This window comes from Hyla sarda, chromosome 8, assembly GCF_029499605.1.
Source record: "Hyla sarda isolate aHylSar1 chromosome 8, aHylSar1.hap1, whole genome shotgun sequence".
NCBI lineage: Eukaryota > Metazoa > Chordata > Amphibia > Anura > Hylidae > Hyla > Hyla sarda.
In genome coordinates this window covers 4831441-4853005 of record NC_079196.1, presented here as the reverse complement: position 1 = coordinate 4853005, position 21565 = coordinate 4831441, and the positions used below count along the sequence as shown (strand labels likewise).

The window sequence follows — 21565 nt, the reverse complement described above, 5'->3', positions numbered from 1 at the left end:
AGCAGTTACAGAGACAATCTACAATTTTTTTTTTAATTCTTATTGTGGTGTCCCGGTACCGCATCCTATATGGTACCTGTGTAGAAGTCCTCATAGCCAGAGTCCCTAGGACGCCGGGGTTCTTTGTATCTAGTCCACCCCTTGTCACCTCTCATCTAAGTATTACTTATCTAGCAGTTATTCAGGATTTATATAAATATGATTGTACAAATGTATATAAATGGTTAATTACCTGTACGGAGTGTAGCAGGACCTGCGGGTCATGTGATCAGATAAACTCTATGGTTTTTAGGCTTAAGGACCTTTGGAGGTCCCTATGACGTATTGTACCCATCACTCCCTCTGACGGTGAGTGACAGTTGCTTGGACCAGTAAGAAGCGGCCCCGCCCCTGCCCATATAAGGGAGCAGCGGTCATTACTCTCTCTCTTGTTCCCGGGCTGTCAAACGAGCAGGATCTGCGCAGCTGTCTTCTGCAGCGAGTTAGGCCCGAGCCTTGCGGCAATGGGTGATCTATTCAGAATTGTGAGTGTATCAATCCCTAAGCACTCTGCAGGATCACCGGACCTTATCTATCCCCTAAATCCGGACGGATCTTCGCAAATTACCCTAAATTCTCAGACTATATCAGAAGTCAAGGTCCGCAACAACTGTCAGTCATTGAACTATATAGAGACTGTATTCCTGAGACTGTTACTGTTCATTGGATGTACCGCAAGCATTTAAGTAAAGTTTATCCAAGTTCAAGTTCAGCTACCTTGTGGACGTTCAGTCATTTCATTTCATGCACCTATCGTTACTGGGAAGGGCGGCAATAGGCCGGAGATTTACCTCAGCATATTAGCCCTCAGCCTTGCGTCACAAACTATAGGGTTAACCTTAACCCCTCATCCACCAAAACAATACCCCAACTACCACCCCCCAAGGGCTACCACATTATTATTTATTTGAGCATTGCTTTTATTTATGTTGCAGATATGTACAGACTATATAATACAACTACAACTCCCATCATGCCCGGACAGCATTTGGGGTGAGTGACACAATTTGTTTCCCTTCTTTTTTGCTTTGTTTTGCATCTGTGACTGCTAAATGAATGAGGACCACCAGTTATTCTGCAGTGTTTCTCAACTAGGGTGCCTCCATCTGTAGCAAAACTACAACTCCCAGCATGCCCCGGGGAAGGATACCGAGGGGTCAATACTAGAGTGATGACTCTGGATCGCAAGAAACTTTTACACCCCCCCCCCCCCCCCCACCCAAAAAAAAAAAAAAAAATGTGTATCGAATGCTCGTATCCAATTTGTTTCTACTTTCAATGAGAACTCCAAAGCAATAGGGAGTGCCCTTAATAAACATTGGAATCTTTTGAAGACATGCTTTCCGAATATTCCGGAATTTCAAGAACGTCCCCTGTTCAATGGGATTTAGATCTGGACTCATTGCTGACACTTCAGAACTCTCCAGCACTTTGTTGTCATCCATTTCTGGGGCTTTGTGACGCATGTTTGGGGTCATTGTCCTGCTGGAAGACCCAAGATCTCAGACACAAACGCAGCTTTCTGACACTGTGCTGTACAGTGCGACCCAAAATCCATTGGTAATCCTCAGATTTCATGATGTCTTGTACACATTCAAGGCCCCCAGTGCCAGAGGCAGCAAAACAACCCAAAACATCACTGACCTCCCCCATATGTCACTGTAGGTACTGTGTTCTTTTCTTTGTAGGCCTCATTCCGTTTTCAGTAAACAGTAGAATGATTTGCTTTAACAAAAAGCTCTATCTTGGTCTCATCTGTCCACAAGACGTTTTCCCAGAAGGATTTTGGCTACTCAAGTTCAGTTTTTATATCTCTGTGTCAGCAGTGGGGTCCTCCTGGGTCTCCTCCATAGTGGGGTCCTCCTGGGTCTCCTCCATAGTGGGGTCCTCCTGTGTCTCCTCCATAGTGGGGTCCTCCTGGGTCTCCTCCATAGCGGGGTCCTCCTGGGTCTCCTCCATAGTGAGGTCCTCCTGGGTCTCCTCCATAGTGGGGTCCTCCTGGGTCTCCTCCATAGTGGGGTCCTCCTGGGTCTCCTCCATAGTGGGGTCCTCCTGGGTCTCTTCCATAGTGGGGTCCTCCTGGGTCTCTTCCATAGTGGGGTCCTCCTGGGTCTCCTCCATAGTGGGGTCCTCCTGGGTCTCCTCCATAGTGGGGTCCTCCTGGGTCTCCTCCATAGCATTTCATTTCATTTAAATGTCGTTGGATAGTTCGCGCTGACACTGATGCTCCCTGATCTTGCAGGACAGCTTGAATATCTTTGGAACTTGTTTGGGGCTGCTTATCCACCTTCCTGACTATCCTCCGTTGACACCTTTCATAAATTTTTCTCTTCCGTCCACGCCTAGGGAGATTATCTACAGTGCCATGGGTTGTAAACTTCTTGATAATGTTGCACACTGTGGACAAAGACAAATCTAGATCTCTGGAGATGGACTTGTAACATTGAGATTGTTGACATTTTCCCACAATTTTGGTTCTCAAGTCCTCAGACAGTTCTCTTCTCCTCTTTCTGTTGTCCATGCTTAGTGTGGCACACACAAACACAATGCATAGACTAAGTGAACTTCTCTCCTTTTTATCTGCCTTCAGGTGTGGTTTTTATATTGCCCACGCCTGTTACTTGCCCCAGGTGAGTATAAAGGAACATCACATGCTTGATACAATCTTATTTATCCACAATTTTGAAAGGTGCCAATAATTTTGTCCAGACCATTTTTGGAGTTTGGTGACATTATGTCCAATTGGCTTTTTTTCCTCCTTTTTTGGTTTAGTTCCAATACACACAAAGGGAATAAACATGTGTATAGCAAAACATGTGTTACTGCAATCCTTTCCTGTGAGGAATACTTCATTTTATAGAAATATTTCAGGGGTGACAACATTTACGGCCATGACTGTATATATCTATCTATCTATCTATCTATCTATCTATCTATCTATCTATCTATCTATCTCATATCTATCTCATAACTATCTATCTCATATCTATCTACCTCATATATATCTATCTATCTCATATCTATCTATCTACCTCATATCTATCTATCTATCTATCTCATATCTATCTACCTCCTATATATCTATCTACCTCATATCTATCTATCTCATATCTATCTATCTATCTATCTATCTATCTATCTCATAACCATCTATCTCATATCTATCTACCTCATATATATCTATCTATCTCATATATATCTATCTATCTCATATCTATCTCATATCTATCTATCTCATATCTATCTATCTCATAACTATCTATCTCATATCTATCTACCTCCTATATATCTATCTCTCATATCTATCTATCTACCTCATATCTATCTATCTATCTATCTATCTCATATCCATCTATCTATCTCATAACCATCTATCTCATATCTATCTATCTCATATCTATCTAACTATCTCATATCTATCTATCTATCTATCTATCTATCTATCTATCTATCTCATATATATCTATCTATCTATCATCCATCTATCTATCTATCTCATATCTATCTACCTCATATATATCTATCTATCTATCTCATATCTATCTATCTCATATCTATCTATCTCATATCTATCTACCTCATATATAACTATCTATCTCATATCTATCTCATATCTATCTACCTCATATATATATCTATCTATCTCATATCTATCTATCTACCTCATATCTATCTATCTATCTATCTATCTCATATCTATCTACCTCCTATATATCTATCTACCTCATATCTATCTATCTCATATCTATCTATCTATCTATCTATCTATCTATCTCATAACCATCTATCTCATATCTATCTACCTCATATATATCTATCTATCTCATATATATCTATCTATCTCATATCTATCTCATATCTATCTATCTCATATCTATCTATCTCATAACTATCTATCTCATATCTATCTACCTCCTATATATCTATCTCTCATATCTATCTATCTACCTCATATCTATCTATCTATCTATCTATCTCATATCCATCTATCTATCTCATAACCATCTATCTCATATCTATCTATCTCATATCTATCTAACTATCTCATATCTATCTATCTATCTATCTATCTATCTATCTATCTATCTATCTATCTCATATATATCTATCTATCTATCTATCATCCATCTATCTATCTATCTCATATCTATCTACCTCATATATATCTATCTATCTATCTCATATCTATCTATCTCATATCTATCTATCTCATATATATCTACCTCATATATATCTATCTATCTCATATCTATCTCATATCTATCTACCTCATATATATATATCTATCTATCTCATATCTATCTATCTATCTCATATCTATCTATCTATCTATCTATCTCATATCTATCTATCTCATATCTATCTATCTATCTTTATAACATTGTATCCATGGTTTATCTTTTCTTGTCTCGGTTGTTTTGAGAAGCTGAAGGAGAAACAAAGTCTCTTCACATTCTTCTATGACGTTGGTTATTCTGGAATTTCCTGACCTCTCCTGTGAGTCCACTTCTGCTCCATGTGAGGAAGTGTTTGGGAGTAATATCTGCAGTATTGACCCCTCTGTATCCTTCCCCCGGAGTAATATCTGCAGTATTGTTCCCTCCGTATCCTTCCCCCGGAGTAATATCTGCAGTATTGTCCCCTCCGTATCCTTCCCTGGAGTAATATCTGCAGTATTGACCCCTCCGTATCCTTCCCCGGAGTAATATCTCCAGTATTGTCCCCTCCGTATCCTTCCCCCGGAGTAATATCTGCAGTATTGTCCCCTCCGTATCCTTCCCCCGGAGTAATATCTGCAGTATTGACCCCTCCGTATCCTTCCCCCGGAGTAATATCTGCAGTATTGTCCCCTCCGTATCCTTCCCCCGGAGTAATATCTGCAGTATTGACCCCTCTGTATCCTTCCCCCGGAGTAATATCTGCAGTATTGACCCCTCCGTATCCTTCCCCCGGAGTAATATCTGCAGTATTGTCCCCTCCGTATTCTTCCCCCGGAGTAATATCTGCAGTATTGTCCCCTCCGTATCCTTCCCCCGGAGTAATATCTCTAGTATTGACCCCTCCGTATCCTTCCCCTGGAGTAATATCTGCAGTATTGTCCCCTCCGTATTCTTCCCCCGGAGTAATATCTGCAGTATTGTCCCCTCCGTATCCTTCCCCCGGAGTAATATCTCTAGTATCGACCCCTCCGTATCCTTCCCCCGGAGTAATATCTCTAGTATTGACCCCTCCGTATCCTTCCCCCGGAGTAATATCTCTAGTATTGTCCTCTCCGTATCCTTCCCCCGGAGTAATATCTCTAGTATTGACCCCTCCGTATCCTTCCCCCGGAGTAATATCTCTAGTATTGACCCCTCTGTATCCTTCCCCTGGAGTAATATCTGCAGTATTGACCCCTCCGTATCCTTCCCCGGAGTAATATCTGCAGTATTGACCCCTCTGTATCCTTCCCCCGGAGTAATATTTCCAGTATTGACCCCTCCATATCCTTCCCCCGGAGTAATATCTGCAGTATTGACCCCTCCGTATCCTTCCCCCGGAGTAATATTTCCAGTATTTACCCCTCCGTATCCTTCCCCCGGAGTAATATCTGCAGTATTGACCCCTCCGTATCCTTCCCCCGGAGTAATATCTGCAGTATTGACCCCTCCATATCCTTCCCCCGGAGTAATATTTCCAGACTTCTCTTGTCTGAGTAATTCTCTAGGGTGGCCATGTTTAGAAAAATTATTGACCATTCTCACAAGCGGAGACTCAAGTTTTTCCGCAGACTTGACGGTACTCTGCTCCCTCAGCATCTGACTGCCAGTGAGCGAGCATATCATCGGCTGCAGATAGAAACAATCAAAATGGAGTACCAAATTACTATCCGTTTCTTTAACAAAAAGTTCAGTGGTTCGATGGTCATTTTCAACCAAAACTATTGTATCGAGAAAATGGTTTGAAGTTGTAGAGGCGTTTAAGGTAAATTTAATGTGCACATTCACAGAATTAAGATATGTATGCAAACCATGAAGTTGAGTCATGTCTTCCCCCTAGACGAGAAACACATCATCAATAATTCTCCACCACCCCAGCACAAGGCCAGAGTGGTGGGATATGTCTCTTTCAGCACCGCCATGAACATGTTTGCGTACGTGGGCCCCACATTCGTGCCCACGGCGGTGCCGGACGTCAGGAGGAAAAAAAAGTATAATTGAAGAGAAAATAGTTGTTACGTAAAGACAACTTCTGTAAGTAATGTAGTCATTTTCTCCACTTAAAAATCTGGGGCCAAGCTGGACCTCGCAGCCCGGACACCCCCATCATGATGGAATGGAGGTGTATAGGCTAACGACATCCAGCGTAGCAATGATGACTCCAGGAGGTACTCTTAGGTCTGCAATCTGAAAATCAGTGGTGTCACGAAGGTAGGATCTTGCCTTCATGGCATATGGTCATAGAATTTGCTTGATTTTGTCAATTTTATTTATCTTTTTTTGATCTTCCACCATGTTTATCCAGCGGGCCAGTTGTCATAGAGACCCATCTACACATATAGTGCCAGGCATGTTTTATGCTTCATGCTGTCTGCTGGTGGGCTTCGTACATAAAACTTTATCTTAATATTTCTGATGTAATTTACGATACAATTTAGTACATCTTATATCCCAAGAGGTTGTCTCAATAGACTTGTTATTCTGGGATTTAATTTGGGCTATGCATTATTATTATTACTATTTATACTTTTCTACTTTTATTATTCATTTTTAATTTTTTTCATATTTTTTCTCAAATTACCCTCTTAGCTTCTATTTTTGTTTCTTTAGCTTTTTCTGCTTTTCCTTCTTTCCCCTTTTCTTTTCTGTTGCTCTAAAGAATGTTGCGCATTCGCATGCTCGGGGTAACCTGTGCTCCCTGTAATACATTGTGTGCCGTTCCGGTCGCGTGACTATTAGTCACATGGTTGATGACGCTGCCCTCTCAATCATGTGGCTGCGGGTCCCGTGACTGATGACACGCATGGAATGATGATGCGCTATTGGCCCGCTGGTTATACACGGAAGCACCGACTATGGCGCCATGTGGAAGATCCTGCACACGCGACTTTATTTACAAACACAGGCTGGGAAGAACAATATGTAACGGTTCCTTCCCGTCTTTTGCAACAAAGTTTAATTACTGTCAGCTGCTATAATTATCTATATTTGTGATGTGTTTAGTGTTTTTATCACTATTGTCGCTCTGCACTTATATTTATTTAAATGACACAGTTTGATTCTCATACAGTATATCTTATTGTATTCCTATGTATTGTGATTATGCACTTGTCACTTTAATTATGTATATGTATGTTAATTATGTCATCACATGACTATGCTTATTTAAACTACTTTGGATCACTTACACTCTGACTTGAAAAAGGTTGTGAGAGACATTTTTTAGCTGGATTAAAGCTTCACTTTTTGCTACTCTGTTGTGCTGCAGCGGCTCCGATTTTTCTCAGAATTGTTGGACCCATAACCGGGGTCCCATAGACTGCTTGATCCCACATACAAGGACTTTTCTTACCCCTTTTTCTTGGGAGTGCTGCTTTGTTTTTATATTTTATAGATAGATGTCACGATGCCGGCTGGCAGGAGGTGGATCCTCTGTGCCAGAGAGGGATTGGCGTGGACCGTGCTAGTGGACCGGTTCTAAGTCACTACTGGTGTTCACCAGAGCCCGCCGCAAAGCGGGATGGTCTTGCTGCGGCGGTAGTAACCAGGTCGTATCCACTAGCAACGGCTCAACCTCTCTGACTGCTGAAGATAGGCGCGGTACAAGGGAGTAGACAAAAGCAAGGTCGGACGTAGCAGAAGGTCGGGGCAGGCAGCAAGGATCGTAGTCAGGGGCAACGGCAGGAGGTCTGGAACACAGGCTAGGAACACACAAGGAAACGCTTTCACTGGCACAATGGCAACAAGATCCGGCGAGGGAGTGCAGGGGGAGTGAGGTATAAATAGGGAGTGCACAGGTGAACACACTAATTAGAACCACTGCGCCAATCAGCGGCGCAGTGGCCCTTTAAATCGCAGAGACCCGGCGCGCGCGCGCCCTAGGGAGCGGGGCCGCGCGCGCCGGGACAGGACCGACGGAGAGCGAGTCAGGTACGGGAGCCGGGGTGCGCATCGCGAGCAGGCGCCACCCGCATCGCGAATCGCATCCCGGCTGGAGGCGGTATCGCAGCGCACCCGGTCAGTGGATCTGACCGGGGCGCTGCAGTAGCGAGAGTGTAGCGAGCGCTCCGGGGAGGAGCGGGGACCCGGAGCGCTCGGCGTAACAGTACCCCCCCCCTTGGGTCTCCCCCTCTTCTTGGAGCCTGAGAACCTGAGGACCAGACTTTTGTCTAGGATATTGTCCTCAGGTTCCCAGGATCTCTCTTCAGGACCACAGCCCTCCCAATCGACCAAAAAAAAGGTCTTCCCTCTGACCTTCTTGGAGGCCAGTATCTCCTTTACGGAGAAGATGTCCGAAGAGCCGGAAACAGGAGTGGGAGAAACAAGTTTGGGAGAGAAACGGTTGATGATGAGTGGTTTAAGAAGAGAAACGTGAAAGGCATTAGGAATACGAAGAGAAGGAGGAAGAAGAAGTTTGTAAGAGACAGGATTAATCTGGCACAAAATTTTGAAAGGACCAAGATAGCGTGGTCCCAATTTGTAGCTGGGAACACGGAAGCGGACATATTTAGCGGAGAGCCATACCTTGTCTCCGGGAGAAAAAATGGGGGGAGCTCTTCTTTTCTTATCAGCAAACTTCTTCATGCGTGATGAAGCCTGTAAGAGAGAATTTTGGGTCTCTTTCCATATGGTGGAAAGATCACGAGTTATTTCATCCACAGCGGGCAAACCAGAGGGCAAGGGAGTAGGGAGGGGGGGAAGAGGGTGACGGCCGTACACCACGAAAAATGGGGATTTGGAAGAAGATTCAGAGACTCTGAAGTTGTACGAGAATTCGGCCCATGGTAGAAGATCTGCCCAGTCATCCTGGCGGGAGGAAACAAAATGCCGTAAATAATCACCCAGGACTTGGTTAATTCTTTCTACTTGTCCATTGGATTGAGGATGATAAGCAGAAGAAAAGTTTAATTTAATCTTGAGTTGTTTACAGAGAGCCCTCCAGAATTTTGACACGAATTGGACGCCTCTATCCGAGACGATCTGCGTGGGCAACCCGTGAAGACGAAAAATGTGTACAAAAAATTGTTTTGCCAACTGAGGCGCTGAAGGAAGAACAGGAAGAGGAATAAAATGTGCCATCTTGGAAAATCGATCAACGACCACCCAAACAACTGTGTTGCCACGGGATGGGGGTAAGTCTGTAATAAAGTCCATACCAATCAGAGACCAAGGCTGTTCGGGGACAGGCAGAGGATGAAGAAGACCAGCAGGCTTCTGGCGAGGAGTCTTATCCCGGGCACAGACAGTGCAGGCTCGCACAAAATCAACAACATCCGTCTCCAGAGTCGGCCACCAATAGAAACGAGAGATGAGTTGCAAGGATTTCTTGATGCCCGCATGGCCTGCGAGATGGGAGGAGTGACCCCATTTGAGGATTCCGAGGCGTTGGCGTGGAGAGACGAAGGTCTTCCCTGGAGGAGTTTGCCTGATGGAGGCTGGAGAAGTGGAGATCAGGCAGTCAGGAGGAATGATGTGTTGCGGAGAGAGTTCAACTTCTGAGGCATCCGAGGAACGAGAGAGAGCATCGGCCCTAATGTTCTTATCGGCAGGGCGAACGTGAATTTCAAAATTAAACCGGGCAAAGAACAGAGACCACCTGGCCTGGCGAGGATTCAGCCGTTGGGCAGACTGGAGATAGGAGAGATTCTTGTGATCGGTGTAAATAATAACTGGAAATTTTGATCCCTCCAGCAGATGCCTCCATTCCTCAAGTGCTAATTTAATGGCCAGTAGCTCTCGATCCCCGATGGAGTAGTTCCTCTCCGCCGGAGAGAAGGTCCTAGAAAAAAAACCACAAGTAACAGCATGCCCGGAAGAATTTTTTTGTAGAAGAACCGCTCCAGCTCCTACTGAGGAGGCATCAACCTCCAATAGGAAGGGTTTAGATGGGTCAGGTCTGGAGAGCACGGGAGCAGAAGAAAAGGCAGACTTGAGCCGTTTAAAGGCGTCTTCCGCTTGAGGAGGCCATGACTTAGGATTGGCATTCTTCTTGGTTAAAGCCACGATAGGAGCCACAATGGTGGAAAAATGTGGAATAAATTGTCTGTAATAATTGGCGAACCCCAAAAAATGTTGGATAGCACGGAGTCCGGAGGGGCGTGGCCAATCTAAGACGGCAGAGAGTTTGTCTGGATCCATTTGTAGTCCCCGGCCAGAGACCAAGTATCCTAGGAAAGGAAGAGATTGACATTCAAACAGACATTTCTCCATTTTGGCATAAAGTTGATTGTCACGAAGTCTCTGAAGGTCGGACGTAGCAGAAGGTCGGGGCAGGCAGCAAGGATCGTAGTCAGGGGCAACGGCAGGAGGTCTGGAACACAGGCTAGGAACACACAAGGAAACGCTTTCACTGGCACAATGGCAACAAGATCCGGCGAGGGAGTGCAGGGGAAGTGAGGTATAAATAGGGAGTGCACAGGTGAACACACTAATTAGAACCACTGCGCCAATCAGCGGCGCAGTGGCCCTTTAAATCGCAGAGACCCGGCGCGCGCGCGCTCTAGGAAGCGGGGCCGCGCGCGCCGGGACAGGACCGACAGAGAGCGAGTCAGGTACGGGAGCCGGGGTGCGCATCGCGAGCGGGCGCCACCCGCATCGTGAATCGCATCCCGGATGGAGGCGGTATCGCAGCGCACCCGGTCAGTGGATCTGACCGGGGCGCTGCAGTAGCGAGAGTGTAGCGAGCGCTCCGGGGAGGAGCGGGGACCCGGAGCGCTCGGCGTAACAATAGATATAGATAGATATGAGATAGATATAGATAGATATGAGATAGATATAGATATAGATATAGATAGATATGAGATAGATAGATAGATATTAGATAGATATAGATAGATATGAGATAGATAGATAGATAGATAGATATGAGATAGATAGATAGAGAGATAGATATGAGATAGATAGATAGATAGATAGATAGATAGATAGATATGAGATAGATAGATAGATAGATAGATATGAGATAGATATGAGATAGATATGAGATAAATATGAGATAGATATGAGATAGATAGATATGAGGTAGATAGATGGATAGATATATATGAGATAGATAGATGGATAGATAGATATGAGACAGATAGATGGATAGATAGATATGAGACAGATAGATAGATAGGTATGAGATAGATAGATAGATATGAGATAGATATGAGAGAGATAGATAGATATGAGATAGATAGATAGATAGATAGATATGAGATAGATAGATAGATAGATATGAGGTAGATAGAAATGAGATAGATGGATATGAGATAGATAGATAGATAGATAGATAGATAGATAGAAGATAGATATTAGATAGATAGATATAAGATAGATATTAGATAGATAAATATAAGATAGATATTAGATAGATAGGTATGAGATAGATAGATAGATAGATAGATATGAGATAGATAGATATGAGATAGATATAAGATAGATAGATAGATAGATATGAGATAGATATTAGATAGATAGGTATGAGATAGATAGATATGAGATAGATAGATGGATATATAAATAGATAGATATGAGATAGATAGATATTAGATAGATAGATAGATAGATATGAGATAGATAGATAGATAGACAGATAGATAGATATCCAAAGTTGACAAACAGCACTACCAGAAATGCATAGGAGTAGGTGCCAGCAAACAGAACAGTCTTGGTCCAGGACTCTTGAAATACAAAAAATAATATTTGCAGCACTCAAAGTAAGGTTATGGTGAAAAAAAGTGAAGCTTTATTCCATCCAAAGAAAGCGACGTTTCAGCTGACTCACTCAGCCATTTTCAAGCATCTTGAGTGAGTCAGCTGAAACGTCGCTTTCTTTGGATGGAATAAAGCTTCACTTTTTTTCACCATAACCTTACTTTGAGTGCTGCAAATATATATTTTTTTTTAGATAGATAGATATGAGATAGATATGAGATAGATGTGAGATAGATATGAGATAGATAGATATGAGATAGATAGATATGAGATAGATATGAGATAGATATGAGATATGAGATAGATAGATATGAGATAGATATGAGATAGATATGAGATAGATATGAGATAGATATGAGATAGATATGAGATAGATAGATAGATAGATATGAGATAGATATGAGATAGATAGATATGAGATAGATAGATAGATAGATAGATAGATAGATATGAGATAGATATGAGATAGATAGATATGAGATAGATAGATAGATAGATATGAGATAGATATGAGATAGATAGATAGATAGATATGAGATAGATAGATATGAGATAGATAGATAGATAGATAGATAGATAGATATGAGATAGATATGAGATAGATAGATATGAGATAGATATGAGATAGATATGAGAGATAGATAGATATGAGATAGATATGAGATAGATAGATAGATAGATAGATAGATAGATAGATAGATATGAGATAGATAGATATGAGATAGATAGATAGATAGATATGAGATAGATATGAGATAGATAGATATGAGATAGATATGAGATAGATATGAGATAGATAGATATGAGATAGATAGATATGAGATAGATAGATATGAGATAGATAGATATGAGATAGATAGATATGAGATAGATATATATGAGATAGATAGATATGAGATAGATAGATATGAGATAGATATATATGAGATAGATAGATATGAAATAGAGAGATAGTTAAGCTGATCATTTCAAATATGAATCCTTCATTGCACTTTTCCTCATTTCTTGTAATATTTTTGGATGCTTCATTCATATTGGTCTCTGTGTCTGGTCGCGGAGTCACATGGGGGTCATGTTGGGTGAGGGGGTGGCCGGCGGTGGAGGGGTTAATGCTCCGGGCAACTGTCCTGAACTCTCTGTAATATTATTAGTATCTGAAGAGCAACTGTAACCAGGCTGAGACTCTCCAAAAATGTGGATGTCACCCAGTGCACAAGACGTCGCCCTGCCCCCAACCACACTACTGCGCCCTATGGTGCCCACCATAACATTCCTGATCAGTAAATGGGGCGGCTGTGTGTGCGCTGCTGTCAGTACAGACAGGTGGTCAGGAGACCCTCCCAAAGATATTGCATGGGGTTAAAGGGGACACAAATGCAAAATAAAATGTATCTCCTATAAATGGTCACCGGAGGGGGGGGGGGGGGGGAGTCGCATAGATAACACCAGTCCAGCAGCCGCATATCACTGATATTTCATAATATATATATATGCTCCTCTATGGATACAGTTTTCCCGAAGCCCTGAACGACGTCTGGTTCAAAAAATGCAGTTTTACAACTTTAATGTAACTGAGCTGCAATTCCACACCCAACCTAAGGACAAGAGTGGCGCTGTTTTTCATTGCCCCATAATTAAACATTTCTAGAATTGTGTGTTGTGTTTTGTTTATTCCTTGACCCTCCTAGAAATGTTTTATTCAATAGACGACTGGGTGTTACTCGGGGGCGTGTCCTCTTAACATCGTCCAATCAGTTCTTACAAAGAAGACTCTTTTACAAAGGGAATAGTAACAGCTAGTTGTCAATTTATTCATACATTTCCAGTAGGGATAAAAGAGGAACAGCACAATACAGAGTTATAAATTAGTTTAGTTAATTTTATAAATAATAAGTGTGTAATATTGTAATGTCTGATATTTGTATCCTGGCGCTATATAAATATTATTATTATTATTATTTTTATTATTATTATATTATTATTATATTATTATTATTATAATTATTATTATTATTTTAATTGATGTTTTGTACTTTATATCATTTGTGTTTTTTCACCGTCCTCTCTTATCCCTCCTATAGATTTTTACATTTTATATCATTTGTGTTTTTCACCGTCCTCTCTTATCCCTCCTGTAGATTTTTTTACATTTTATATCATTTGTGTTTTTCACCGTCCTCTCTTATCCTTCCTGTAGATTTTTTTACATTTTATATTATTTGTGTTTTTTCACCACTCTCTCTTATCCCTCCTTTAGACTTTATTTTTTATTTTTTTTTATTTGTTGTTTTTTTCACCATCCTCTCTTATCCCTCCTGTAGATTTTTTTACATTTTATATTATTTGGGTTTTTTCACCGTTTTCTCTTATCCCTCCTGTAGATTTTTTTACATTTTATATCATTTGTGTTTTTTCACCGTCCTCTCTTATCCCTCCTATAGATTTTTACATTTTATATCATTTGTGTTTTTCACCGTCCTCTCTTATCCCTCCTGTAGACTTTTTTTTAACATTTTTCACCGTCCTCTCTTATCCTTCCTGTAGATTTTTTTTACATTTTATATCATTTGTGTTTTTTCACCACTCTCTCTTATCACTCCTGTAGATTTTTTTACATTTTATATTATTTGGGTTTTTTCACCATCCTCTCTTATCCCTCCTGTAGATTTTTTTACATTTTATATTATTTGTGTTTTTTCACCATCCTCTCTTATCCCTCCTTTAGACTTTATTTTTTATTTTTTTTTATTTGTTGTTTTTTTCACCGTCATCTCTTATCCCTCCTTTAGACTTTTTTTAAACATTTTATATTATTTGTGTTTTTCACCGTCCTCTCTTATCCCTCCTGTAGATTTTTACATTTTATATCATTTGTGTTTTTCACCGTCCTCTCTTATCCCTCCTGTAGATTTTTTTACATTTTATATTATTTGTGTTTTTCACCGTCCTCTCTTATCCCTCCTGTAGATTTTTTACATTTTATATTATTTGTGTTTTTCACCGTCCTCTCTTATCCCTCCTGTAGATTTTTTACATTTTATATTATTTGTGGTTTTTCACCGTCCTCTCTTATCCCTCCTGTAGATTTTTTACATTTTATATTATTTGTGGTTTTTCACCGTCCTCTCTTATCCCTCCTGTAGATTTTTTACATTTTATATTATTTGTGGTTTTTCACCGTCCTCTCTTATCCCTCCTTTAGACTTTTTTTTTACATTTTATATTATTTGTGTTTTTCACCGTCCTCTCTTATCCCTCCTTTAGACTTTTTTTTTACATTTTATATTATTTGTGTTTTTCACCGTCCTCTCTTATCCCTCCTGTAGATATTTTTGTGCTCCCTGTGCAGCCCTGATAGCAGCAGCCGCAGCCTAAAAACAGTTCCTGTTATCTGTTCCTGGTGCGCCCCTCCCCTCCTGTAGGACCCACAGCCCTGACACATGTTTTCCCTTCTGCAGAGGTCAGGAAACCGACGGTGCAAGCAGAGTCTCCAGCACGATCCCCAGCCGCAGCCCCGGAGGGACCTGTGACCATGTCTACACCTGACACCGGTATGACCGCTCCCAGCTGTAAGTATGGGCCCCGCATGGGTTAACCTCTTCACCGCCACACACACACAGTACACAGGGTGCCGGCGGGGGTCATACAAAGCATATTTTGGAAAAATGTCACTACGGTTTTAGATGCATCTTTTTGTGCCAAAATCAAAAGTGGATTCACGGGGAATAGGATAGTGGTCTCAGAAAATGGCAGAACCACAACTCCCAGCAAGCCCTGACTGCATTACTCATTGTAGAGGGCAGCAGTCTCCAAACTGCGGACCTCTAGATGTTGCAAAACTTCAACTCCCAGCATGCCCGGACAGCCATTGGCTGAGACCACTGAGACTGACGGTTGCATCAAAAACTGCATCTGTGTGAACGCGGAGCAGAGTAATGGGACCCGGGAGGTTTGTAGTTTAGGATCCAGGAAGTCACATGTCATCGGCTCCATCCCAGTCATCATTGTGTAAAAATACCATAGACTCTAATGTATTAACCAGTTCATTGCCAGAGGTGGGACACATTCTCTTGGTGGCTGATGGAGGGGGGGGGGGGGGGGGGGGGGGGGGGGCCAGAATGCTCCCCCCCCCAGTAATATCACATGTAAGTGTTCACGGATTGTTGTGCAGCTGTGTTTGTGCCCCTTCTGTGTCTGGATATAGTTAGTGAAAGTTGAGCAAAAGTTTTCTTGATCGATGACTTGTACAAATCCCCTGTACAGCGATCCTCTAGGCGGAGGACCACCTCCCCTCTCCACCTCTCCTACCCCTCATCCAGACACATCAGATATCTAAGGCTGGGTTCACATATGTCCGGCGTCAGGCATAGTTTTCCTCTTTCGTACAACGGAGGGAAACCAGTGCTAGAACTTATCCCATTCATTTGAAAGGGATAGTTCACAATCGTTCAGCCACCGGATGGTTGGACAAGCCGGAGGGCAACAGGCAAGGGAAGGCAGCTTGCCAGAAACAATGGACGCTGAATGCCATAACACTGATGACAACTGATACATGTTGTCATCAGTTATGGCATCAGTTGTGTCAATCTTTAGACTGAGGTCATCTATGCCGGACGCAAGACATATGTGAACCTGGCTTGATAGTGTAACGTACACGTCAGAGACAAAACAGTGTGTAACGAACACGTCAGAGACAAAGCAGTGTGTAACCTACACGTCAGAGACAAAACAGTGTGTAACGTACACGTCAGAGACAAAACAGTGTGTAACATACACGTCAGAGACAAAACAGTGTGTAACATACACGTCAGAGACAAAGCAGTGTGTAACCTACACGTCAGAGACAAAACAGTGTGTAACCTACACGTCAGAGACAAAACAGTGTGTAACGTACACGTCAGAGACAAAACAGTGTGTAACATACACGTCAGAGACAAAACAGTGTGTAACATACACGTCAGAGACAAAACAGTGTGTAACATACACGTCAGAGACAAAACAGTGTGTAACATACACGTCAGAGACAAAACAGTGTGTAACATACACGTCAGAGACAAAACAGTGTGTAACGTACACGTCAGTGACAAAACAGTGTGTAACGTACACGTCAGAGACAAAACAGTGTGTAACCTACACGTCAGAGACAAAACAGTGTGTAACATACACGTCAGAGACAAAACAGTGTGTAACATACACGTCAGAGACAAAACAGTGTGTAACATACACGTCAGAGACAAAACAGTGTGTAACGAACACGTCAGAGACAAAACAGTGTGTAACATACACGTCAGAGACAAAACAGTGTGTAACATACACGTCAGAGACAAAACAGTGTGTAACATACACGTCAGAGACAAAACAGTGTGTAACATACACGTCAGAGACAAAACAGTGTGTAACGTACACGTCAGAGACAAAACAGTGTGTAACATACACGTCAGAGACAAAACAGTGTGTAACGAACACGTCAGAGACAAAACAGTGTGTAACATACACGTCAGAGACAAAACAGTGTGTAACATACACGTCAGAGACAAAACAGTGTGTAACATACACGTCAGAGACAAAGCAGTGTGTAACATACACGTCAGAGACAAAGCAGTGTGTAACATACACGTCAGAGACAAAGCAGTGTGTAACGTACACGTCAGAGACATAATAGTGTAACGTACACATCAGATATATAATAGTGTAACGTACACATCAGATATATAATAGTGTAACGGACACATCAGATATATAATAGTGTAACGTACACATCATATATATAATAGTGTAACGTACACATCAGATATATAATAGTGTAACGTACACATCAGATATATAATAGTGTAACGTACACATCAGATATATAATAGTGTAATATACACATCAGATATATAATAGTGTAACATACACATCAGATATATAATAGTGTAATATACACATCAGATATATAATAGTGTAACGTACACATCAGATATATAATAGTGTAACGTACACATCAGATATATAATAGTGTAATATACACATCATATATATAATAGTGTAACGTACACATCAAATAAATAATAGTGTAACGTACACATCAGATATATAATAGTGTAACGTACACATCAGATATATAATAGTGTAACATACACATCAGATATATAATAGTGTAACATACACATCATATATATAACAGTGTAACGTACACATCAGATATATAATAGTGTAACGTACACATCAGATATATAATAGTGTAACGTACACATCAGATATATAATAGTGTAATATACACATCAGATATATAATAGTGTAACGTACACATCAGATATATAATAGTGTAACATACACATCAGATATATAATAGTGTAACATACACATCAGATATATAATAGTGTAACGTACACATCAGATATATAATAGTGTAACGTACACATCAGATATATAATAGTGTAACGTACACATCAGATATATAATAGTGTAATATACACATCATATATATAATAGTGTAACGTACACATCAGATATATAATAGTGTAACGTACACATCAGATATATAATAGTGTAACGTACACATCAGATATATAATAGTGTAACGTACACATCAGATATATAATAGTGTAACATACACATCAGATATATAATAGTGTAATATACACATCATATATATAACAGTGTAACGTACACATCAGATATATAATAGTGTAACGTACACGTCAGATATATAATAGTGTAACGTACACGTCAGATATATAATAGTGTAACGTACACATCAGATATATAATAGTGTAATATACACATCATATACATAATAGTGTAACGTACACATCAGATATATAATAGTGTAACGTACACATCAGATATATAATAGTGTAACGTACACATCAGATATATAATAGTGTAACGTACACATCAGATATATAATAGTGTAACGTACACATCAGATATATAATAGTGTAACGTACACATCAGATATATAATAGTGTAACGTACACATCAGATATATAATAGTGTAACGTACACGTCAGATATATAATAGTGTAACGTACACATCAGATATATAATAGTGTAACGTACACATCAGATATATAATAGTGTAACGGACACGTCAGATATATAATAGTGTAACATACACGTCAGATATATAATAGTGTAACGTACACGTCAGATATATAATAGTGTAACATACACGTCAGATATATAATAGTGTAACATACACGTCAGATATATAATAGTGTAACGTACACATCAGATATATAATAGTGTAATATACACATCAGATATATAATAGTGTAACATACACATCAGATATATAATAGTGTAATATACACATCAGATATATAATAGTGTAACATACACATCAGATATATAATAGTGTAACATACACATCAGATATATAATAGTGTAACGTACACATCAGATATATAATAGTGTAACGTACACATCAGATATATAATAGTGTAATATACACATCAGATATATAATAGTGTAACATACACATCAGATATATAATAGTGTAATATACACATCAGATATATAATAGTGTAACGTACACATCAGATATATAATAGTGTAACGTACACATCAGATATATAATAGTGTAATATACACATCATATATATAATAGTGTAACGTACACATCAGATATATAATAGTGTAACGTACACATCAGATATATAATAGTGTAACGTACACATCAGATATATAATAGTGTAACATACACATCAGATATATAATAGTGTAATATACACATCATATATATAACAGTGTAACGTACACATCAGATATATAATAGTGTAACATACACATCAGATATATAATAGTGTAACGTACACATCAGATATATAATAGTGTAATATACACATCAGATATATAATAGTGTAACGTACACATCAGATATATAATAGTGTAACGTACACATCAGATATATAATAGTGTAACGTACACATCAGATATATAATAGTGTAATATACACATCAGATATATAATAGTGTAATGTACACATCATATATATAACAGTGTAACGTACACATCATTAAGCGTCATCTCTTTCCTCGCACACGTGCAGATGTGATGTCACCCAAGCAGCTCACAATCTAATGCTGAAGTTCACACTGACGAGACTCCCCTGAGTGCGAGCTCACATGTCAGTGTAATGTTTGCACACTTCATGCTGTTCTTCAGATTTTTGGAGACAGGTCCTGTATGTTTTTCTAAATTCTAAAAATATTCCAAAATTTCATGGAGGATTGAAGAAGCAAGATCCAGGGAGGAGGAGGAGGGGGGGGGGGGGGGGTCTGCAGATTCTTAGTGCAGGATTTATCAGAACTGTAGAGCCGGGCGGTCACACTCCACCAGAATCCTCAGGTCTCACACCGGGAGCAAGCGCTAAAAGATTTCAAGATTCAAATCCTTACAAGACGGCGGCTGTACATCACAGGGCTGGAAAATATTAGGATTGTTGGAGAGTGCATACAGAATCTGCGCTCTCTGATCCCGAGAAAGCTGAGTGATCACCAGTGCAGTCACCATTACATCTCACTATTCCGTCCTGAGTGATCACCAGTGCAGTCATCATTACATCTCACTATCCGGTCCTGGATGATCACCAGTGCAGTCACCATTACATCTCACTATTCTGTCCTGAGAGATCACTAGTGCAGTCACCATTACATCTCACTATTCTGTCCTGAGTGATCACCAGTGCAGTCACCATTACATCTCACTATTCGGTCCTGGATGATCACCAGTGCAGTCACCATTACATCTTACTATTCTCTCCTGAGTGATCACCAGTGCAGTCACCATTACATCTCACTATTCTCTCCTGAGTGATCACCAGTGCAGTCACCATTACATCTCACTATTCTCTCCTGAGTGATCACCAGTGCAGTCACCATTATATCTCACTATTCGGTCCTGAGTGATCACCAGTGCAGTAACCATTACATCTCACTATTCTGTCCTGAGTGATCACCAGTGCAGTCACCATTACATCTCACTATTCTCTCCTGAGTGATCACCAGTGCAGTCACCATTACATCTCACTATTCTCTCCTGAGTGATCACCAGTGCAGTCACCATTACATCTCCCTATTCTGTCCTGAGTGATCACCAGTGCAGTCACCATTACATCTCACTATTCGGTCCTGGATGATCACCAGTGCAGTCACCATTACATCTCACTATTCGGTCCTGGATGATCACCAGTGCAGTCACCATTACATCTTACTATTCTCTCCTGAGTGATCACCAGTGCAGTCACCATTACATCTAACTATTCTCTCCTGAGTGATCACCAGTGCAGTCACCATTACATCTCACTATTCTGTCCTGAGTGATCACCAGTGCAGTCAACATTATATCTCACTATTCTCTCCTGAATGATCACCAGTGCAGTCACCATTACATCTCACTATTTGGTCCTGGATGATCACTAGTGCAGTCACCATTACATCTCACTATTCCGTCCTGAGTGATCACCAGTGCAGTCACCATTACATCTCACTATTCGGTCCTGAGTGATCACCAGTGCAGTCACCATTATATCTCACTATTCTGTCCTGAGTGATCACCAGTGCAGTCACCATTACATCTCACTATTCTCTCCTGAGTGATCACTAGTGCAGTCACCATTACATCTCACTATTCTCTCCTGAGTG

At 40.7% G+C, this 21565-nt stretch overlaps 1 protein-coding gene across 1 annotated transcript in view; it reads left to right on the top strand.

The window, feature by feature from the left end:
• Positions 1-448: 448 nt before the first annotated feature.
• The window catches only part of LOC130284610 (glycophorin-C-like), a 68490-nt gene continuing 47373 nt past the window's right edge, over positions 449-21565 (top strand). The window contains exons 1-3 of the mRNA XM_056535103.1: positions 449-524; positions 975-1032; positions 15395-15505. Of these exons, the coding sequence (XP_056391078.1) occupies positions 504-524; positions 975-1032; positions 15395-15505 (190 nt within the window). The 5' untranslated portion in view covers positions 449-503. The remainder of the gene's footprint in view (positions 525-974; positions 1033-15394; positions 15506-21565) is intronic.